This window comes from Brienomyrus brachyistius, chromosome 10 (genome assembly GCF_023856365.1).
Source record: "Brienomyrus brachyistius isolate T26 chromosome 10, BBRACH_0.4, whole genome shotgun sequence".
Lineage (NCBI taxonomy): Eukaryota > Metazoa > Chordata > Actinopteri > Osteoglossiformes > Mormyridae > Brienomyrus > Brienomyrus brachyistius.
In genome coordinates this window covers 27,119,814-27,143,570 of record NC_064542.1, presented here as the reverse complement: position 1 = coordinate 27,143,570, position 23,757 = coordinate 27,119,814, and the positions used below count along the sequence as shown (strand labels likewise).

General features: G+C 45.0%; 2 protein-coding genes across 2 annotated transcripts; both read right to left on the bottom strand.

Annotated features, from left to right (window-relative positions):
• Positions 1-1,008: 1,008 nt before the first annotated feature.
• Positions 1,009-15,885, bottom strand: ntn5 (netrin 5). Its single transcript, XM_049029474.1, has 7 exons — positions 15,694-15,885; positions 7,666-9,077; positions 6,405-6,593; positions 5,475-5,624; positions 3,347-3,400; positions 2,137-2,217; positions 1,009-1,842 (listed from the first exon to the last, which is right to left on the bottom strand). Exons 2-7 carry the CDS (start codon positions 9,065-9,067, stop codon positions 1,304-1,306), a joined length of 2,415 nt encoding a protein of 804 aa, XP_048885431.1. The 5' UTR covers positions 9,068-9,077; positions 15,694-15,885; the 3' UTR covers positions 1,009-1,303.
• A 3,386-nt stretch (positions 15,886-19,271) lies between these two features.
• cnpy4 (canopy FGF signaling regulator 4) lies at positions 19,272-23,640 on the bottom strand. The gene is made up of 6 exons (XM_049029887.1): positions 23,461-23,640; positions 23,095-23,221; positions 22,905-23,001; positions 22,563-22,685; positions 22,076-22,193; positions 19,272-20,728 (listed from the first exon to the last, which is right to left on the bottom strand). Exons 1-6 carry the CDS (start codon positions 23,546-23,548, stop codon positions 20,622-20,624), a joined length of 660 nt encoding a protein of 219 aa, XP_048885844.1. The 5' UTR covers positions 23,549-23,640; the 3' UTR covers positions 19,272-20,621.
• Positions 23,641-23,757: the final 117 nt, after the last annotated feature.

Here is a 23,757-nt window from a genome sequence, read left to right as displayed (position 1 = left end):
TTCGCCATAATAATAAAACTGTCTGTGTGAGATATACAGTGCGTTTGCTACAGTATGGGTGATATATGGTCAGCTTGTGATGGGAGATGTCGCCTCAAACAAACAATCAGTTGTTAGGGGCTCGCAGTGCGGTTTGGGGATGACATGTCCTTCCTGGATAGATGGAGCAGGTGCGGCTCTGCGCGGGTGGTAGCCCATGGATAAACCGTCATTCCTGTGGGCTCCATTTTCCTTTTATTTTCAGTTGGGGGTGTAACAGGGGTAGACATTCGCAGATGCATTTAAAATTATATTGGGTTTGACAAATTGGTTTTTTATGTCTGGATCTTTTTTTATGTCTCCAACATAAAACTCTACGTCAGTCTCTGCCTTCTCCCTGTGAACAAAGTAGCGCTATAAAATCCCGGGCCTGCTGCTGATTGGCTTGTTGGGAGCAGGGATCTGCGCTGTGATTGGGCTGACGAGTGCCAATCAAACTACAATCCAGGGCCTCCAGTGATCGGACTGTGAAATGGCTCAATCGAAGGAAATGTATTGGTTAGAGTCGTGTTAAAAAACGCTGCATTACGGAAGATATGCTGTGGCAGAAAGAAGATTGGGCAACATGAGTCAGAAGACTAAGCAGTTTTTTATTCAGAACCTACCACAAGTATGACAATAGTTTAACAGATCTTTAAAGAGAGTAATCTTTGTACCCTGAATTTAATTTTCAAAAATAATTCTCATCAATAGTAAAAATTGCTTCATGCCGTTGTTTCATACCAGCTAACTTTTCTAGACAAATAATCTTGAATTTCCAGTTCCATCTTGGAAACATGTAACACATAGGGATATATTTTCAGTCTCGGACATCATTGGCTTTCTGCAGTAAGGTTCTGACATACGTAAATGGCAGACGTTCCCTTCTTTGTCAGGAAGATCTGCAGAGTTCTGACCTTCCTGGGTGTTCTTCATCCATCTGGTGTAACACAAACGTTGCTGAATCCCTCAGGATCATCTGACCATTGTTTAGAAAAAGGTGGTCATTTTGTTTTTAGCTTAATTGCCGCCAATGTTTGAACATCGGCCTTCGTGTCTTACGGGTCAGGGATACCTGGCCTGCCTCACATCCCCAGGGCCGTGTGTGTGTGTGTGTGTTGGATCGCATGTTCTCCTCAACACTGGTTTTCTTCAGCGATTCAGAGGGGACTAGACCCTGGACCCTTGCAGCCTCCTCCTCCCCCACACGCTCACTATAAGTGTGACCTCAGCTTTCCCCCCTTTCTTTGGACTCGTGGGGGGGGGGTGTGTGTGTGTGGAGGGCTCAGGAGCTTGCTGGGGTATGAGCTTCGGGGGGGGGTGTCTGTGTCTGAGCCGAGGGCCCTGCCTCGTGGTCCGATTCCTCCACCTGTGCTGTTGCTGGCCCAGCACCAGTGCTACGCGAGTGGGTCAGCTGCCTGGACGGTGACAGCGTTGGGGGGGGAGCGGTGTGGTCCACGGGAGGCTGTGTGCTTCTTCTAGGTGGTCTGGGAGGACAGCGGCCCCTCTTGTCCTGACCCCGGAAGCCCCTTAGCTTGGGATTCCAGTGTTCCCTCCAAGGTAGGGCCAACGTGCTGCGATCGGCCACCAGGCGGCGCTCTTCTGGTCCCCAGTTGTGACTGCTGGCTTCAGCTCCGACCAGCAGGAAGGTTCTGCCCACCTGGAGGGCTGGGCAGCCGCAGCCCAGGTCCCGGTCCGGAACCCAGACAGCCTGTACGCCGCGCCGTATGCGGGCCGTCCCCAGGCGGAACACGGACTGGACCAGCACTGAGAACTGCCACCAGGGCCCTGATCTCTCCATGCCTCTAACCTGAACCTTCAGAACTGGGGTCAGAGGACAGAGAAGTTCAGTAATCAAACTAATCCTCCATCTTACATGATACTTAAGGACACAGTCTGGTAGATATTAAGGCTGCAGGATAAAGTCTCAAGGGAAATGCTTCTATTTTACTCTTAAAGGCAACAAAATGATAAGATGACTGTCAGGGAGGATAAGGAGGAAGGTGAAGATGGAGCATTGTGTGGGGAGAGGGGGGGTTAACGCAAAGAAATAAGGCAACTAAGAAAAGAGGGAGTGACTCCTGGACTGCGTGTGCGTTTGCATATGTCTGCACTCACCATAGTCTTTCAAACAGTACATCTCCAGGTTCATCTTCACTTTCACTTGAGACGGCTGACAGTAAGACCCGCACTGCTCACCTGTAAGGCACGAGACAGTGGGGGCGCGTTGTAAGATTAGCCTGGACAGCTGCATGGACCTCTCACTGCCGCGCTTCCGTGTGTCACCACGGTATCCGATCACCTTTTCCTGCGTTCGTGTTTAAGACAGTAACCACAAGATGGCGACAAAATCACATAACCCAGTGATTCTCAACCTTTTTTTTGTTTATCCAAGGAGCCCCTATGTCCAGGAAAATAAGTTTGGGCACCGCTGCGCACAGGTTACCGTATTGTGTCTCGTATGCGTTCCGCAACAACGACAAAAGTTGCCAATGTTGTCTAATTTAAGCATATTTTAATTTGGTTTCACTGCCAAAAGATGCAATTTGCTTTGAACATGATTCAAATAAGGTTTTACTACATAATGTTTTCCCCACAAAATAGAAGGTGAATGTTCAGGAATAAAAAAAAAAAACGAATCTAAATCTAACACCTATTTGGAAAATGGCTGTAAAATGTCTAGCCTGAGAACCATTAAACATGCACTTAAGTGAACAGACCCTCATTTTAAGGTTTTGGCCCTAAACAAAATAAAACATATACTGCAAGTTACATTATTTTTAACAATGTTTTAAAACGCAATGAACCAAGTACCGATGATTCCTCGCCTTTCCCGTCCATCGGCATGAGACGCCCCCTAACTCAACGGTTTGATGTTAGCTGTAGATTCTGTGATTCTGTGTAACATCATGACCACAGCTCTCGTACTGCTTGCAACCAGGAAGGAATGCTGTTGGTTTCCAGTAAAAAAAAAACTTTAATAAAGCCCTAATTTTAACATACAATCAAAGTAAATCGATATAAATGTGCCGAAAAATATCAAATTTTGATTTATGCCGCCACCCAGCAATCTCGTAAATGCGTGACCCACTTCAGTCCTCGCTGTGGCCCCATAGTCGGCCACGGCCTCCCGGTTGAGAACCCTGACACAAGCAGCAACAGAAATGACAGTGACAACATGTAGAATCCATACTGCATGTTACACATATCCTGACGGAAAATGTAATCTTTAGTGTGTGCTGTCCTTTAACCTGCTGCAGTTCTTTTTGTGATTGGCTGGTTATCTACAAGAACCTCAGAGCAGAGCTGATCTCGCCATTCACCTTACCAATGCGGTACTGGGGCTGGTAAACGGGAGTCGTGGGGACCTGCTCCTGGATTCCTGCATCAATGACAAAAGCACACACGTGATTGGGTAAGAGGCCAGCAGGCGACATGAAAGGGAAGCTCTGGATTTTCAAGTTGTCCCTTGATAGCAGGTGCTACAGGAAGAGCTTGGTGGTCCTGCTGTGAAGGTCAACTCACTAACTATGCAAAAGAAAAAAAAAATGTGAAGAATTTGAATAATCCATGCTGGTGGTAGAGGGTGAATATGCTAACAGCGAGGAGGCTACCCTAGTGCCGCGATCGCTGTGTGCATGGAGGGAGCAGGCACATCAACACGCAACGCTAGCAGCAGGAATGCGAACATGTGCGCTACGCTAGCATTCCTCTGTGAGCGCGCTGCATGCCTGGACGCAAGAGGCCTCATCTGGGCCAGCCTGTGCATGTGTGTGGTCCTCAAGGGTGGAGCTGGTTAACCGGCTGCCCCCCTCCCCATCCGAAACTGTCCACCGGTCCTCAGAGAATTGTGGGAGCATCTGTGTAACGTGACCCCCCCCCGGGGGGGATCTGCCCGCCATGCGGCACGCTCGGGAGCATCTTTCTAACGTTACGTGGCCTCTGAGATCTACCTCCATTAACACTGACCCCGGCCATGAGAGGCCTTGAGGTGGGGGGGGGGGGGGCACCCATATATTACACAGGCATTTTCAGAGCCCTGCATCTCTCCTCCCAACCTGACATAACTGGGACAGTGATACCCAATCCACTCACACAGCTGACTGGGGTGGGGGGGGGGGGGGGCTGGTGGTACAGGAGGTCTACACCCACAATTTAGTGTGGGGGGGGGGTACTGGCCTCAGATCATCTATAAGTTTAGTAAACACAATCATTGGAGATATTATAAGAACTGTTCCTCATGCTGAAATGAGCGTGTGGGATGTGCTGTCATGTGCTAAGCGGGGAGGCTTTGTGTGCGGATGCTGGGTTCCCCGCCGGGACCCGCCGGTTTAAAAACAAACACGGTTTTCTTTCAGTGTGTCTTTCCGTTTGAAGAATGATGTGTCTACGTGGCTGACAGAGGAGCTGACGGACCCAACAGGTGCCGGGGCCTCCTCGCATACCCTGGCCCATACCGCGGCCCGCGGAGTGGGAGAGCGACGGTCCAGCTGGGAGACACACGTGGAGTAACCATTACACCCCAGCGGAGTCGGGAATAGATGCAGAAGGCAGCCAGATCTGACTTTAGCACAGGATCATCCTGCTCTCCAGGATGGGACCCGCTGGATAATGAAGGGTTCCTTTGTTGTTCCGGTTACACAAAGACACAGATCTGGGATTGGATTGCCAGCTGGACTTAACGGTTGCAATCGACCAATCAGGGGCCAGGAAAAGAAACATGGTCCCACCCACTTTTATAAATACACACAACATTGTGGGCTCTATTTTGACGATCTAATGCAAAGCACAAAGCAAATCAATAATTTATGGGCATGTACAAATCCATTGTGCTATTTTGGCGGCAGAAGAAAAAAGGTTGTCCTAACTCAATTATTCAGAGGCATTTTTTGAGCATAACATGCAAGAAATGGTGTTATTTCCTTATTTGTTTTAAGTCGGTTGACAGCATCGCATAATGTAACATGGCAATGTTGATTTTCATGCAATTGTCACTGGAAAGTTCTCCACATCACGCTCCGCTTCTGGCCTGTCCGCTAATCTACCCGCCTCTCTCTGCCCTCCCGCAGTCGCTTCCTAAGGCAGAAGCGACTCAGCACTGCATCTATTAGGGAAGAATAATCCCCTGTAATTATATGTATCCTAACTGAATTCACCACGAGTTTTCCTCACTTTTGTCAAATTACAGAACTGCCCACTTTAATGCCTGACAACGATACTTGGCTTCTTAGTTGCAAATTGTTTTAAAATTCTTTGCCTTTGTGGTTTGAACTTTTTAAACACCTCCTCACGATTTTTCTAGGTAATGAAAATTCTGTAGCAGGTTTTTTTTTAACGAAATTATCTCCATCGGCATATTTATGTTAATAATCCTTCCCCAGTGTTGATTAGTCAGCCTGTGAATACCTGACAGCTGCACAGACACAAGCATGCTAGCATGCTAGGCTAACACTTACGGAGGCAGGGCCGAATCGGAGAGTGCCCCTGCTGGTAACCCGGGGCACAGCGGCTGCACCTCAGGCCGGTCACCCCATTGCGGCAGAGGCACTGGCCTGATGTCTGATTACACCACCGCCCTACTGCCCCCACTGGATGGCACTGGCAAGCTGAGAAGGGAAAGAGAGGGATGAAGAGAATGAGAAGAGACATAAAGAAAAGAGGAAAAAGAATGAGAGTGGGGGGGGCCAGTAAGATACAGGCAGTGGGGTAATGGAACAGATTTGTGAAGAAGACACTTCAGATACGATTACAAGCAAGAAAATGCAGTGTCATAACTAACATCTTCTGCTTGTGTGTTAAAACATTTTCACTGTTTTGATAATCAATTCTGTTTAAGCTTGACGTGAAAGTTTAAACAAACTCACCAGAAACCCAACACAAGGCCTACGATCTCATTTCCAGTCACAGGGATATTTAAACAAACTATTGGGGATGTACTGCAGAAGTAAACATTGTAAGCTAAATCAGTACTTGGCGTTTTTCAGGGTTTGGCATATTTATAGGAGTATTTTACTCTAATATATCAGCACAGGGTTAGGGAAACAAACCTCATGTTACAGTCACACAAAGACTAACAGAGGTGTAAATTTCAGATTCAGAAAGTAGAAATCCAGACCAACACTTTGGTTTCAACTAACCAGTTGAATATAAAGAGTCACAGAGTCCTCAACTGGTTGGATGAATTGAAATCTTGATCGGGATTTGAAACTTTCTGGACCTGAACTATCCACCTCTAAAGATCAACACAGACTGACGTGTGTGAATCAGGCACACAGACACAGACTGACGCGTGTCAATCAGGCACACAGACACAGACTGACGTGTGTGAATCAGGCACACAGACACAGACTGACGTGTGTGAATCAGGCACACAGACACAGACTGACGTTGGCACGCCCTCCGGTGGCTCAGCGGCTTGCTGTGGTCGCGGGTGAAGCCGTTCTGGCAGTACTGGCAGTGCCGCCCGGCGGTGTGGTGCCCACACTTGAGGCAGATGCCCCCACTGCGGCGCCCAGACTGCTGGAAGACTTCCATGCTGAATTTGCACTTTGAGGAGTGACCATTACACTCGCACGCTGCGGAGGAGAGATGGGGGGGGGGCGTCACAAAGAAGGTTCCGGAAAGCAGCCTGGTGCTCAGCCATCCTTATATTACGGTAATAGAAAATTAGTATTTTTCACATATCAATTCGAACTTTGGGTTTTGTGGATTTTGTAGGCTCTGCCCAGCTACGTTGTCATTCTAGGAACGTTTACTGAACATTATGTTGACGGTATGGAAACATTCAAAGTGTCACGTTTTCCTGATGTTCCAGAACATTATCCTACGACTACTAACAACTACAGCTACTGCTACATGAATGAAAGGCCTAAGGGAGAGGAACAGGCAGTGCTGTGGCTTTACACCTCTATGGTCACAGGCCAAGGCTGGTTGGTGAATTCGCAGTACATACATATAACACTATTATAAAATTATTTTTATTCTAAAACAATATTTTTCAACAATTATGTTTAAACGCCGTCCAGGTGTCAAACGTGGAAATAACCTTCCATTGACGTTACAGTAAGGACATTCTCTGCCAGCTCTGAGAAGACCTTCACATAACACTGCCTGTAGTTCTAGGAACATTCCCTGTTAGTTGCGTGCTTGTATCTCTGAGGGCCTTCTCCAGGTTCTCCAGTTCCCACCCACCCCCTAACAGTCCACAAAGGTAACCAGAGTCGTTTACCTGCCACGTGGAGCGTAACTGTGTCTGTAAGTGTGCAGTACACCTGCTTACTGGTGTGCCCTGTGCATTCTGGGACAGACTAACGGCAATGTTTCTCAACCAATGTTTCGCATTTTTGCTCCCTCCAAGCTCCCAGCCAATCAAAGAACACCAATCACCTGGTACTGACGTGCTGGGAGGGAACAAAGATGAGGATTGGCTTTAGGTCCCCGAAGACCGGACTGAGAGACACTGGCTTACTGGATAAACAGCCGATTTTGGATCAATTATTCAGAACAAGCTGACATACACAACATATTACAGGCATGAGTTTGGATTAAATGCACTTTTAAAAATCCAGGTTGCTACGGCAATTCCCTAGGGCGTGTTATGGTGACAGATGCACAAACAGCAGCATGGGGGGGGGGGGGGGGACTCACGGACGCAGGGGTGCGGGTGGCTGGGCGTGGCGCGCTGCCAGGGCCGGTCGCAGTAGAAGGGTTCGCAGGCGTCGCAGTCGGGCCCGGTCGTGTGGTGCTCACACAGGCAGACCGCCCGGCCCTGGGCGTCGCGGAGACAGCGGGAGGCGTGGCCATTGCACTTGCACCGCCCCCCAACCTGCAGGTCAGACAGTGACAGGGCGGGCCGGGAGAGCAGGGACGAGGCCGACGGGAAGTCCTTGCCCCAGTGCTGCCGTGGCGCCCCGTTTATCTGCCTGTGATTCCTCCGTCTTCTCAGTTCTCGTTCTGTGGTGCCCCTCTTTGGACCCTCTATCGTCCAATCACACCTTCCCTCCACACACGCCTTCCTCCTCCGGCCCCGCCCCTTCCCCTTAGCCACTCCCTTCCTGGAGAGTGCCACAGCACGCCGTAGGGACTCATCTTTCTGGGTCATGTTGTGTCCATCTTTAGGTTGCCTGGTCCGCCCGTTACTCACTTTCCAGGGTTTATCAAACTTTTCATTTCTGTCTCTCGCAGACATTTTCATGCTGGTGCCTGTTTTACCGAACTCTGACAGCCTCGTCCCTGTACTCCCATTTACAATACCACCTTTTGCCCTACTGGCATGGCCACGCCCATTTGGAGAAGACCCAGCCCTCCATCTCAAGACCCCACCCTCATTGAGGGGGGGCTCCACCTTCCTGGCTGCCTGTTGGTGGAACACCACCCTGATGTCAGTGGCGGTTACCCAATCCTGAAGCACGGGACTGTTATCAAAATCCGAGGAGGAGGGCCGCCCATCCAGGGTAGAAAAAGCTAAAACCAGCCCCCCTCGCTGTTTCTGCAATGGCCGAGCATCCGAACAAAAGGGCTCCATCTCCTGATGACGTGAGAGGGCCGAGGTGCGGGGGACCAGCCCAAAGGAGCCCATGCAGTCGGGGGAGTAAAACTGCAAGGGCCTCCAGCTGCGGCCGTGGTCCATGGACTTCAGGACTGAGATATAGAGAGAGTCAAGTGGCGCCCTCTGCTGGCAGAACTGCAGGCTGACGTAGGTGACCTCAAAGCGTCGCCCCAGGGGTACGGTCAGGGTCCAGTCCCCACTGAGCTCCTCCCCCAGCCAACAGCTCAGGTTGTGGGGGTTGTGGAGGTCCGTAAGTGAACTGACATTTCTCTCAGGGCCACCCAGTGTATTAGAGACCTGCACTGGTACACTGTAAGCAGCATTTATAAACTCCGACAGGCAGTGCCGCGGACGCCCGTCCAGCTGGTAGCAGGGGTCCTGGGCAGAACTCCAGCGCAGAGTGGAGTGGGACAGGGAAGGAGAGAACAGGGAGGAAGGGAAGAGGGAGAAGAGGAAGAATAGAAGGGATAGGGTAGGAGGGGAACGGGGAAAGAGTGTCATGTCACAGTGCCTGTGGGTGGAAAGGCGACATTAAAGTAGGAATAATGAAGTTCCAGTGGTCACAGGGTATCACAGAAAAGACGAGTGAGCGTGTCTTTACCCCCGTGTCTGTCGAGCTGCCAAACCAGCGTGCATCACTCAGACAATGCAAACAGCTACACAGCACAGGACAATGTAAACAAGACGTGGCCCAGTGGGCTGAGACACTGAGACGCTGAGCCTATGATCGAAAGGCCACTGGGTCGAATCCCAGTGTCAGCAGAGAGAGGTCACCGATGGGCCCCTGAGCGAGGCCCTTAATCCCCAACCGCTCCAGGAACAGTCTGACTCAGCTTTAGCAAAACAAAATGAATGTCGCTTCGTATATAAGCATCTGCTAAAATAAACAAACATTTCTTCATATCACTTTACAGCTGCAGTGCCAATGATCCAGCACCTCCACCCCCAGTCCAACAATCTGCTGTTGGATTTTCACATGCTCATTAAGTGCCCCGATGCCTCAAAAATCACCCTGCAATCATCCGCCACATCAGCACAAGCCACCTGTGGGCGAGGATGGGGACGCAGAAGGTGAGAGGAGGTCAGCGCGTGTGTGTTTTACGCCAGCTGAGTTGAATTATCAGATTCGCTGTACTTCTGGGAATACTCCCTGTACACTGACGCAAGAGGAAGAGCGTGAAAGCAAAAAGAGAGAGAGAGAGAGAGAGAGAGATGGATGGGGGAAGGGAAGAGAGCGGGGAAGTTAGCAGGGCTGAGAAAATTTATAGGGAGGGGAGAAAGATATGTGACTAGAGCCTTACACTGCGCTTACTGTACACAGCAGGAGCATGCGATGTTCATCCCATGACCCGCAGACTCATGACAGATTAACTGCCCTTTTGTTCCGCTGCTCAAGAGTACCGGGAGGCTGTGGGTTCTTACTGCGTCTTACAGCGACATGAAAAAACAGCACATTGCACTTCAAATTAAAGATATTCAACCAAAATAGATATACACAGATACATATACACTCCTGTGTCTCTCATAGCTATATATAAAACAATTTAAATACACATGTAAAGATTTATGTATATATATATACATATACATACACACACATTTACACATGTATAAATATCTCTCTCTCTCTCTCCCCATCTTGTATATTTCCTATGTCTGTCTGTCACCTGCCCCCTTCTCTCTGGGAACGTTCCTAACTGTCGAAGATTGATAGTCTCCTAACAAGCGTTTGACACTGACAGCACAGTCAGCAGGGATGTATAAACCAACCCTGTAGGAGTGACACGCATTTCCAGGGTCGCAGGCCGAGTCAGTGCGCTCAATTAGAGCAGCGTCTGAAACCCGAGGCCGCATTCTGGGCCCGAGGGGGCACGCGGGAGGGGGCAGGTTTGGTTCCGTTCCCCAGGTCAGGAGGAACTGTTTTGGCGTTGCCGTTGGAGACAGATCGCACCGGGGACAGGGCGATGAGCATTGAGGCACATATCCCAGAGACTGGCATGGATCCCGATCATTTCGGATGCGTCAGGACATGCATGCGGGGAAGCCAGGCCACTGGCAGAGCGCGCAAAGACCCTTTAATCAATTGCCTGATTAATTGAATATTGTATTTCAAAGGGGTGTCAGCTCACATGACGTTTGCAGATGTACAGGGTTTGTATGCTGGGGGTGGGAGTATGCAGTGATATTCAGGGATGAACTTCCCTCCTTTTTTCTGGGGGTGGGGGTTAGAGATTCCTGACCTATGAATGATTCGGAATCATGTTCGTTTCCATTCCTCATATTGCGCATTACAACACTAATTAAACATAGAGCATTAGCAGTACCTGCTGAATGGATGCCGTTCATGGGAATTAGTGACACCTTCGTTTGAGTGCCAAATGCCGATCTCCTCACGGCTGCAGGACCTGTCATCTGGGATCAGGGGTGGGGGGGGCGCTATGTAGGGATCACTTCTGGATAAAATATTCTTAAATAAACACTGGTGTACGGCTAAAGCTCCAACCATAAAATTGCAATTAACATACAAGTAAAACTTTTAACCGCCACCCCCACACCCACACCCACCCCCACCCCCACCTGTCCAGCCCCACCCCTGGCAAAACTGCAGACCCGTCAGAGTGACAGGACGGTTCATTTAAGCCCTTTTTGGAATGGAGAATTTTAATGGTGCACGTAGAAGCACATGTGGGTCCCACCAGACCGGCCCATGATCGATTCCAGAATTGAGGGCCCAGAGAGAAAAAAACCCTTGGGGTGGGGGGGAGGGGAAGATGGCGTCCATTGAAAGATCGGACAGGGGGTCGAGGGGACGTAGAGTGCTTGGACGGGGAGGTGGGGGGCACACAGTGGGGGCCGGAACAGACCCCGGACTCTGGTCTGAAAATCCCTTCAATTTGTCTGCTATTCAAAGCCTCATGCGTTCTGGTGAATTCATCAGGACCTCAGGGGTGGGAAGGCGCTCTCTCCTTCTCTTTCTGTGGGGAGGGGGGTGTTTGGTTAGCTAACTGCAGCCTGGTACCTGTCAGCTAACTCCGTTCCAGTTAGCCGCTTCAAATCCCCATCTTTGGACAGCATTAGAAGCAGATGAATTGGATTTAGCATGTCTCACACATTTTAAAATTCCTGGTCATGGGCAGGATGGGGCTATACCCCGCTCCGGGGGGAATAAGGTGGGGGGGGGGGGGGGTCCATCTCCTGGGCCAATACCACAGAGACTTTGCTCAAGATGTCACGCAGCTGTTACAGACAGTTGTAATTACTTATTACTAATGAAAGAAAAATGAAACCTGACACAGTAACGTGTATATTTTTTTAAATAGATCTATAAGCTGAACCTCACGGGAATCAAAGGAACTCCGCAATAAAACATTTCTCTTTCCACATTAGTGAGGAGTCCTTGGACAAACGATAAACTTAATAGTACTGTAACTCAAGCTTAAAAAAACAAAATGACACTCTCTTTAAGCTTCCTACGTATAGTGTAGCTTGTATGATCAAATACTCTCGATAAGGCCTTGGCCCTTTATCTTAAAACACAACAAGTCGGATAAGCGGACAAACAAACAAGGTTATGACTAGGCACCTGTTTGTGACTGTTGAATGTTTGTGCCATAACACCTTTGTCCACTTCCCATGGTCCCGAGGCCAACCGGATCCCACCCCGCAGATCCCACTCCTACACACGTAAGGAACACAATCCCTGTCCTACTCTCGGCAACAAGCACCTTATTCCACGCGGAGGAGCAACCCTCCAGCCTCCTCCAGGGGTAATAATCTAATTTTAGTGGCCTGTCAGGGAGGTACACTGACAGCCCGAAGAAAATGGATTATCGCTGCTGGTATCTTTAGCAAAACTCTGTTTTCATCTAGGTCCGCACTCTCCCAAATCACTGCATGGGGAAAAAGGAAGAGTCAAGAGAGAGAGACACGGAAAGGAGGCCCCCCTATAGCCTCCGCTATAATTACCCGCGTTAATGGGTCGACGCTGCCCGTTTTAACAGATTGCATTTAGATCGCAGAATCGCATTTGGATATCGCCGGAAGGTGGCGCTACAGGCGCCTCGGCAAGCCGGCAACACAGGTGTAAAAACCTGCAGTCAAAAAAGGAGGGAGTAACTGCATAGGGGATACAACTGCGTAATTTTAATACAAAGGTGTATTTATTTTGGGATTAATTAATCCAATTAGGGGGTACATGCCCGCTCATTTTACGCTCTGGGATAAAGTATAAACTACCTTATTCACCACGTTATGTTTAACAATAAATATTAATATACAGTTTATAAATAAAGGTTTTTATGGACATATTTAGGGATTTTCTGTTTAAATGAATCACTGAAAAATAACCATGACGTGTCAGCAGATTAGACAACAGGCTACGAGGTAACGTCGAGGTCAAAATAAGAAAAACGCCTAAACAACGTAAGAAATATAAAAGATGATACCGTGTGATGATGCCACGTTACGAATTTAAATTACATTATTATCTGATTCGGCCCCAAAAAACATCACACAATAATAACCGATCTATTCATCGCTCCGTCTTCTACGGGCTAATCCTAGTCAGGCTAAAAGCCTGTAGACTAGAATAACAGCAGATATTTTAAATCATTATTTAAATCAGAGGAGCATATCTATTACTTAAATTATATGTTGTGACAAAATGTTTCTTTTCCGTTCCATATCAAAGCGTTAAAACGTTAAACAACAGAAACGTTAAAATTGCGTAAATTAAATATATATTGTATATAACTACACAAGTAAGTTATATCTTTTATTTTGGACAATCAATATTTACGACACTACAAACGAAGGAAAAATACGGTGACGGCATACGATATACTTATTTTTATTGACACGTTTGGACCTAGCGTGGCCTCCTCCAAAGGCCGTAAAGATATTTTTAGGAATATAAGACCGTGGTTATATTTATTTGCTTTGCTCTGGAACAAAGACCTGAAGGGTAAATGCATAATATTTTCTCGTAACACTCCAGCTAATATTATGTATGAGCCGTGTAATAGCACCGACCGAAAATAATAATGAGACGTAATATTTCATCCAAACTCCACGGGTCTGCAGGTCAGTAATATGGCGATTACACTTTAACAACTACCCATGATTTTAAAGGTTTTGACTGTTAAAGTTATTATTGTAACAGTAAAAACGGGAGCGGGGGAATACAGCAAAACGAACCTCAGTGATAGTCTAAATAAAATGATTACAAAATAAATGATTACTATTATTACTACAATTTGTAATTTAATAAGATATATAGTTAGACAAAAATGGTCCGTTAGAAATAGGTAACTGACCTAACGTCATTTCTAAAAACATGTCAACTGTTAATTTATGGAAGAACAATAATTCTGTTATTACTATTTAATTACCATGCCGGATGCAAAATTAGACTCCAAATCGAAGAAAAGGGTATTTCTAATTTGCAAATTGACCAAAGATAAATAAGATGATAAATTAGGCCTTATTGCCACACGGAAACTGATTTGTTCTATTGACTTCGCGTACTTTATATTTTTACGGAAATGTATGTGCGCGGCATATTGTCTAAAGCGAAGCATATTGTACATGTAAACAGACATCAAATTTAACATATGCTACGTCCAGTCGTACACTTAAGCTATAGCTTCTAGCTGAACGGCTGCCCTTATCATCAACATTTATAAAAGAAGGAAAAAGGTTACAAGCCTTGGACGAGGTACAAAAAGCATAAGAAAATTGTGCTGCTATAAATAATTCTCATTTAGCATCTTAAGCACGAAGCATAATTTAGAAGTTTAAAGCGATTTTTAAAATACCAATATTCGAATATAACATGCATAGTAGCCTATAATTTGTAACAATTATTAATGTAGTTATTTTACATAATTAAATACCGTCCTGGTTAAGACAAGCGAAAACGTTATTTATACATTTGATAATAACGTAATTAAAACTTTTTGTAGTAATTAAAACTACAAAGGTGACACATATACGATACAAACAGGACGACAAGAATGATCGTAAAATACAAAAATTATAAATATTAAACGCTTCCAATAATCATTGTCAATCTCCAAATTGTCAGTCAGAAAAACAATCATTTCCAGATAGTCTTACAATAACTGCAAATAACGTGTTATTTGAAACAAATAGCATTTACTTATATATTAAGGTTGAAATTGTATTAAAGGTATGAAATTGTTATAATTTAACAGCTTTGAATTACACCAACCCCCATTAATAAACATTATACCTGGTTTTAATGTCAGTATCATTAATTCCTCCCTGGAAACGAAACATTTTAATTAACTGACGAAACACAGAAAATACTGACAAAAAGAACAAAATACTGGCATAAGTAACCTCTTAAAATGAGAGTTGCATTGAGCTTAAGGATCAAACGTTCAATCGTGCGATTTAAGTCTCAAACAAAAGCATATCATAAATGACTCAGGAAACGATTGATATTTTTGATCGATCGACTCTCTTGAGTTAGTTACGTATACATCACGTTTCATTGTCTCAAGTTCAACCAGACGCGTAAAAATATCAAGATTTTTGCTGTAAAACTTTAATTTACCACCCAAAAATCGTCCCCTATATATACCTGAAATTGCGTGGGTGTAATGTAAAATTATAGTGCTATTTCCATTGCGTTGGTATAAATGTTAGCGTATTACTTGTCAATTAATAACAAATTAGGACAGGAAGCCTTCAGAAAAAATCACACTTAATCTAACAAGTGACAGCGTTGGGATACAGTTTAAGCCTATTTAGCCTAGGAAACGTCGGTATAATTAGCAGACACTGCCGGAGTCGTACGAATTTATGCAAGCATATTCAGCACAACATCGCGTGATTTTTATTTTCCATTTTTTGCCTGCAATTCTTGCAAATATGTACCCCATGCATTACGTGTTTTGTACAAACCGGAAGCTACTGCAAGTAGTCCCTAAGACCCCCTAATGTGAGGCCTGATATCTTAATCGGGACTAATTGAAATGGTCATAGCCTTGTCTTTCAGTTTTAATTTCTAAGTCTATTCTTCTTTTCCCGTATCGTAGTGTGTAGGTCTGGCTGAGACTGGCGGGTGAAAGAGATTAAGAGGATTGAGATTTTGCACTAACCATGCGCGTCGCAATGCGTGGTCACACTCCGCCCGTGTCCAGCGCGTTCATCTGGGGTGCAACAAGTGGGCAGTTATTTAGCCGCGATCGCTGTGATCGCTGAGCAGCGGATCCTCCTCGACCGGGTCCCCCGCGCCAGGGGGCGTCCCGTCCTGACGTAAAGCAGCACAAGCTGTTGCAGATCAGCCGGAGGCCGGAGTGGGGATACCGCTGTCTGTGTAGCTTTCACCACTGGCGGGCAATTTAAAGATCACATAATCCATATACACTGCAGGATCATCGCAGCTTTCTCACCATTGTTTTGAGCTTGGAAGTTACTTTCTCAATTGGTTTCAAGTGCTTCACTACCAGACATAAAAAAAAACCAGAGCACAGAAACAAAAGTCAATCAAATAAAGACTTACACGTGAACTAAAATTGACGCAGATGGAAAACGGAGGAGGAAATTATTCTAAGTGAAAGGGAATGGGTCAAGCGATTAGAAGGAAGAGAAAAAACGAGAGGGCTTTCCAGAGAAGCATATAAAAGGTGATTGATGACTTCCCTTAAGGAATTATCCCCAGGTGTGCGTCGGGACCCTTAGCGTTTGTTCGAGTGCAGAAAGGGCTCCGAGGCGTTTGGAAAACAGTCTTGAAAGGAAATTAAAAAGCAAAATCTTTTTAAAAGTAAAATGAACCGCGGAAAGCATTAGAGCTGGATGTGGAGTACCTCTAACAGCAGTTATGAAAGTACGATATAGATGGAAAACATGTAACGCTTTGGCAAATTAGATATGTTTAGTTTTATGGCATATAAAGCGAAATGATTCCAAATAAAAAGAGTTCGCAATCAAGGATTGTGCAGAGCATCATTGGCTTTGGATGTTTTCGTGTCTTACAGTCCCCCCCCCCCCCGGCCCTGGATTCGGTGGAAATCCTTTTTCGCGGACGCCCATAAACATCTTGACCCAAGTTCACGGACACTGGCTTACCACACCAGTTGGTTACTGTTATGAAGTCACGAACCTGGATACAGTGATCGACAAAATGAAGTGCACTCACACGAAAGGCAAGATGAAAAAGGACAGCCAAGTTTGGACGGAGCTCAGCAACACGAGGCAGATTTGTTCATGCTAACGCAGGGTGTTCAGACACCTGTCATTCTGGAAAGGTTGGCTGAATCACTAAACTATCCGTCCTTAAATCGGTGGGCTCGTCCGTTTAGTGTGAGAAACTAAATTCACACAGCGTGTTATATATTACGCTGAATGTTCGCAGACATGGTTTATATGGCCGGCCGTGTCTGCAGGTTTTATAGGCCATTAAACTGCCAAAAACCTCAATTCTGAAAACGAAAGCCATTCATTCCGTTGTAATAATTCGTTTGCTTAGTGAGGGCTCAGGTAAAGAGAGCTAATGACACAATGGATGGCCAAGACCAAATACGTTTACTAGAGGAGAGGGGGATGGTTGCAACATTTTTTCCTTCAAAAAAACAAAAGACTGTTTGCATTGGAGAGACAAAATTTTAATGCAATAAACCCACATTGGTCAGCTACTCACCCACTCTGCTGTAACATGTGTACATATGATAATATACGTACAATTTATACTTAAAGTCAAATGTTGCAACTGACCCCATAATTCTTTAACGTCATTTTGCAATTTATTTACTTTATTCGTGCACAGATAGGTTCTTCGCTAAATTAAATTGGCGTAGAAACACGGGTAAAAGGAAAAACGTTTTCAAGTAAACAGTAACGCTTGCGTTTTGGTTATTACAATGCATTTGAAATATAATTTTTAAATTCAAAATCAAGATATTAGGAACTGAATAATATTGCTGTGAAAGTTTACTGAACTCTAAGATCATAAAAAATACTTTTTGTTTTTACCCTGAAAAGTATTTTTTTTCTTTTGCAGAAGGGGGGGGGGTTCTTCTTACAGGGGAGGAGAAGGAGGGGCTAACAGAGCGTGTGCAATATGAACGTCATCACCGTAGCTCATTCCCGATTTTATAGGAATAAGCCATGATGCAACTACCCTCTGTTGCGACTGTCAGCACTCTGCCCCATCGCAGGAACCCACACCCACAAACATTACTTTTTAGCTCACTGGTTTATGGATCACGGCTGGTAGGTGGCGGCCCACAGTATTCCCAGTAAGCGCCACGCCACCATCTCTGCATGTTGCCTTCACATAGCACGAAGATTTCATGCAACGCCGACGATCAGAAACGGGGGAAAAGGTACAAAAGGAGGTTTCATTTAAATATTGCAACATAATCAGATTTCAGTGCAGGACACATCAAAAGACAGAAAACTGCTGGGAGAACATGTGGTCTCCGCCGGCATTTAGATCAGAAAATAATGAAGATTTATAAAGTGAATTTTGATTCTGCATGGACTTCCAATACGAAATTGGAATGAATGGTATATTGTCTGAGGACGGAATTATTTAGAAAAAGAGGACATTATCTGGCACTGAACAACTAACTGTATCACGGTGAAATTCTCATTTAGAGCAGAATGTCAAGTCTTCAGCTGACGCAAATTCAGGCACGATGCTGGCAACGGAGAGCGTGATGCATGTCCTCGTGTCACAGTTGGAAAAAGTGGCAATATTTGACACTGAAGTTGACAAATTACTTTTATATAGAAATGCTAAAGGATAAAGATCAAAGGAAACTGCGCTCCTCTAGTTTGTTTTCCAATCACAGTCACATTATGTGATTTCAAACATTCGCTCATTTGAAAGTTTCTCTGCATGTAAAGCCCACCCACCCACCCCCCCCTAAAAAGCAAGTTTCTGAATCTATATCAGTTAAACTCTCAACCTGTGAAATTCAGCTTAATACAGCACAAGCGTAGGCCTCTGTAATTCAGTGTGAATGTTTCACTGTTTTCTCTCCTTGTGCATCCGTAACCCTACCAATGCATTTTGAAACAGGAATTCTCTTACCTTGGACTGTATTTCGCAATGCAGAAATGCTGAAAGTTGCTCTGAACTTCCACCACAGCAGATAGTGGTGACATGAACAGGAAGTAACTGGTTACGAACCACAACACACTGACCCAATAAAAACCCAAAACGCACATTTTACATGAAGGTCTATTTAGCAGATGCTTTTGTTTCAAACTTAATCGCTGATGACACACAGTGTCTGAGGACTATTTGATACTGAAAACAAAAGTTAGATTTGAAGAAAAAAAAAACATGATTCGAAACGCATAGAACTTCTGTACTGCTAGCTTGCAAACAGATTTGGAATATTCACAAATTTTCACTTATGTTTTCCAATTATTACCCTCATCTTTATCAACGTTATGGTTTTATTTATGGTATAATGCAGCGGAGTCTCTCAGAGTAAGATTAATATAAATGGGACCTGAGACAAGTACCCATAATGCCCCCGGTTTAGAATAAATAATCGATTAGATAGGGCTTTGCTGACAGCTGCGCCTTGTTATACGTTTTGTGCCCTATTGCAGTATAAATTCAGATGACTGGACATCTTTGCATAATGCATTTATATGCATTTCTGTGTATTTCACAATCACACCTGAATGTACTTGACACTGTAAACAACCACAAGCAAAATGTCAGTAAATAAAATACATTTTAATGCAATAAAAAGCTAAGATGCTCATAAAAAATAACCAAAAATATTCAATTGCAGCATATGTTGGATCTTGGGTATTAACAGGACATTACACTGTTTCTTACTGCCAGTGACATCAGTTGTGAGACAGTGTTATGAATGGGAGGAAACAAGCGTTTTATGGGAAAAGAAAACCTGTACAGGGATACAGTGGCCAATGAAAAAGCGGCTAATTTAAGTTTCAAAACTGATAGAAGTACGTGGCCCTTTACATTTGACCGCTATCTCCTGGTAGAAAATATTAAACGCATCACAGTGTTGGTCGGTATCAAGACATCAACATGCTCCCAAAGACAGCTGTACGCATTTTAGCATTTCAGTCCCGATGGAACAATGGTCCGATTGGGCTTAAAAATTCTACACTGGAGAGTTTTGTCTTCCAAGCAAATTCTAAGACTGATTTCTCACATTATAGTCGCATCCTGTAGCAGGACTCTCTGCTCTTCCTTACCTTTTTCCAATAAGCTTCTTTTGAAGCTTTACTGGCTAAAACATCGAAATCACGAAACCAAAATGACTCAGCTGAGGACCTCAATATCATGTACACAAAAATAATGTAACACTTTTGGGAAAGAACATTACACTCGCATCAATCTATTAATTACTTTCAGGGCTACTCGTTACTTTATCGTTGCTATTTCTCAGACAGCAAATTAACAGTTGGGTCGTTCAGCAGTTCCGTGTTTGACAAAAAACATCGAAGAGAACAAATTTGTCAGCAGAAAACATTATTTTGATCCAAGGATGATAAAAGCAAAACATCATGTGACCTGAAGCCTTTGTTATACACCTGAAAACTTGAAGTTGATAAAGAACCGATTTACAAGACACCTAAGTGCGACTGTTTCGTTAGTTAGCGAAAGTGGCTTTTTAAAATTTGATATTTGGCGCCACCATGTGGTAACTGCTTTAAACAAAGAATGTTCATAATTGCCTTTAATATAAAGTAGCGCACATGAGCACAAGAAAAAAAACATTAAATATTATAAAAACTTCTTGAGAAGGTTGGTGGAACATCATGCACACTGCCGCTGACACTTACTGCTGCTTCGGAGTTTCCCAGACCTGACGTCCAGCCGGCAGCAGAGAAGAAGGGTCACAGAGCACCTCCTTGGAGGCTACCAGCCTTCAGATGGCTGATCTACATCTGATCTGACGTGGACCATGGAGGAGATCCTGGGTTGGCGTTAGGGTCAACCACCACTGGGCTGCAAATGGCTGATGTTTAGGATGGGAGGAGGAGCTTGGTACGATTTCCCTGTCTGTCAGTCAGCTTGTCCCATGCCTTCTCAAAGTTCTCCGGCATCGTGCATCTCCACTTTGGGCTCACTAGCAACCTCCTGGCTCTGCGCTCCCTTTGTTCCCACATCGCCCTTCCACATCTCCTTCAGACATTCTAGACAGTACAGGGGAAACCATCAAACTGTGTACAGGATACTGAGCAAATACAACTGACTTTCTGCTACTAAACACTTAGAGAAAACACTGAGCTTTGTAGTGTGATTTCAAAAACAAGGTAACTCGGGTAGTATTCGACTGAGCAGTAATGTATCAAAAAGATGAGAAGAAAAATCTTCTGTGATAATGTAGGTGGATATAGGAAAAATATAAATAAATATGAATAAACAAACACTCTAGAGGTTCTGAAGTCAACTGACAGCCCAACCCCCTTTGCAAGCAAAATATACAGACTGCCTGGGCAAAACTGCACACTTTAATATTTCGTTGGACCACCTATAGCTTTGATCATGGTGCACATTCGATTCCATGTGCTCATGCAACATCTCAGTATATATATATTTTTTTTTATCCATTTCACATTCATTTTTCATCAAGATCTTGTATTGATGATAGGCGAGTCAAACCACTCCATAAGGTCTTCATCACATCTCAAAGACTTTCAATGGGGTTAAGGTCAAGACCCTGTGGTGGTCAGATCATGCGTGGAAACGATTCCTTGCGCTTCCTGAACCACTCTGACAATTCGAGCCCGATGAATCTTGGCATCATCCTCCCGGAATATGCCCATGCGATCGGGGGAAGAAAAAGCCAGTGATGGGATAACCTGGCCGTTCCGGAGATGCCGGTGCTCGGCTGACTTCACTTCATTGCTGCATAATATTGCTGAGCTGTAATAATGATCCAATTATTGGCTCTTAATTACTTGCTGATGAAATTCAAATGGTGACTTTTTTTGCCCAAGCAGTGTATAAAGATTTACCATTTTAATAATGCGATACGAGGGGCGGCATGGTGGTGCAGTGGTTAGCACTGTTGCCTCACACCTCTGGGACCCAGGTTCGAGTCTCTGTCTGGGTCACATGTATGTGGCTGGAGTTCGCATGTTCTCCCCATGTCGTCGTGGGGATTCCTCCAGGTACTCCGGTTTCCCCCCCCCACAGTCCAGAAAACATGCTGAGACTAATTGGACTTGCTAAATTGCACATAGGTGTGCATGTGTGAGTGAATGGTGTGTGAGTGAATGGTGTGTGAGTGAATGGTGTGTGAGTGAATGGTGTGTGAGTGAATGGTGTGTGAGTGTGCCCTGTGATGGGCTGGCCCCCCATTCTGGGTTGCTCCCTGCCTCGTGCCCATTGCTTCCGGGATAGGCTCCGGACCCCCCGCGACCCAGTAGGATAAGCGGTTTGGAAAATGGATGGATGGATGATGTCATATGTTAATAACTGGAGTGCATTAAAAAGCAAGCATGCAGAGTCGAGTAAGAACTAACTGGTCTTCTCACCCTGGTCAGAGTCCTTCAGTACATGGGCACCACAGAGAAACTTCTCCAGCTTCTGCTCCTGATGATGGAAATACCAGTCCTCCACCACCTCCTCATACTCCTCCAGCATGATCTCACACTGAAACAGTGACAGTTGTGAAACAGTCGTGTTACATACAAGTTCACACACCAGACCCTGCATTGCCAGCACTTGGGTCTTAACCCCCACAGATCACATTTTGGCCATAAATCTGATTATTTGACACCTCAAGCATTGAGAAACATGAAAACTAGCCAACACCTCACCCCTCTGAGATCCGGTGCCTGGTTTTACAGCAGCATTTTCCTCAATCAGGTTACAGATTAAGATTTTAGTTAAACCATTGAAACATACTGTCTGGGAGGTTCAATCCAGTTCATATTACAGAAACCTGAATTTAGACCCCTTGACCCTCCATCAGCATTCAAGGGCTGGTGGCCGCTTTAGCATCTGAGAGCAGGTAGGTACCTGCTTCTTCATGTCTGCCACCTCCACAGACGGTTCGTCCCACAGCTCATACGGCAAACCGAGCTCCACCTTCACCCCCTTGTCCACCAAGTTCTTCAAGGTGGTCATGGTCTGACTTGCACCCTGAGACGGAGCAAAATTAAGATCAGGAGACCCAAATGGTGCAGTATGAATATAGTGGAATATTATACTCTCAGGAGAAAACCGTTTTGTTTACAGAGCTAGTATTTGCCATACAAGACACATCCATAAGCATTGGAACTTCTTAATTATCTTAGTAATCTAATAAGTAAGAATCAAATTTAATTAGGTGTGATTTAGAAAAGAAAAAAAAAGACTTACCTTTGCATATCGGAGACTGCCAGGTCTCTCTGCATGAACGCTGTACTGAAGGATTCTTTCACATATGTTGTCCATAGCCTCCGTGAGTCGCGTTTCCCTACAAACACACACCAAAGAGAGAACATAACGTTGCTTCGTACTCTTACAATTCGTGCACTGTCATTATTATCGTTATTTCCATCATACTTACGAAGTGTTGTACTTGATCTTGCGTTTGCGCTTGCCAGTGTCTAACACCTCCCCCACTTCCAATACTTCCTTAGATCTCCCACTTTTGTCCAGGGCTCCCTGAAGCTCCACCGTGAGGAATTTACATACTAAAGGGCAAAACACAAGATTAACATGATAGATTCCAAAAAAAATATATCAATACATCCCAAAAAAAGCGCAGATCACCAAGGATTTACACCAGTACGGTACTTCGTGCAAAATAGTTTCAACAGACACAGATAACGATTTCAGGAAAAAAGAAGAAGGAAAGGAATGAATACAATTCATATACCTTAGATTCCAATATTAGGAAATAAGACCATAAAAAGAAAAGCCAAACTCTGACCTTCACATTTATTTGGCAACCTTTCGTCTTCATCTGCCTGGACAAAACTACCGGCAAAGAAAAGCATGAACAATAAAATGTCCATCATATAATCTTATATTACTGGCTTCTCACCAGTTGCAACGCCACATCGGCATGCCTACTTCACCTACTTCAATAGGCGGCTCACGCATGCGCAGATTTACATACCACAACCATCTTAAGTCAAGGTTGCTCAACCGATAGTCGAAAACATTCAACTTGTCCTAGAAGATGTTTAAAAATAATATGAGCTATACAAAAAACAGAGTAGGTTAA

What these genes read in the sequence shown, in the direction of transcription:
- ntn5 (XM_049029474.1), bottom strand. Translation starts at nt 9,067, where the DNA reads ATGACACTCTTTCCCCGTTCCCCTCCTACCCTATCCCTTCTATTCTTC. An exon ending in CCAGCCCCAGTACCGCATTG is followed by an intron (nt 2,218 to 3,346) that starts GTAAGGTGAATG and finishes CGTGCCTTACAG; the next exon opens with GTGAGCAGTGCGGGTCTTAC. An exon ending in GTACTGTTTGAAAGACTATG is followed by an intron (nt 1,843 to 2,136) that starts GTGAGTGCAGAC and finishes CTCTGACCCCAG; the next exon opens with TTCTGAAGGTTCAGGTTAGA.
- cnpy4 (XM_049029887.1), bottom strand. Translation starts at nt 23,548, where the DNA reads ATGATGGACATTTTATTGTTCATGCTTTTCTTTGCCGGTAGTTTTGTC. An exon ending in GTTGCCAAATAAATGTGAAG is followed by an intron (nt 23,222 to 23,460) that starts GTCAGAGTTTGG and finishes TTTGCCCTTTAG; the next exon opens with TATGTAAATTCCTCACGGTG. An exon ending in TGGCAGACATGAAGAAGCAG is followed by an intron (nt 22,194 to 22,562) that starts GTACCTACCTGC and finishes TCACTGTTTCAG; the next exon opens with TGTGAGATCATGCTGGAGGA.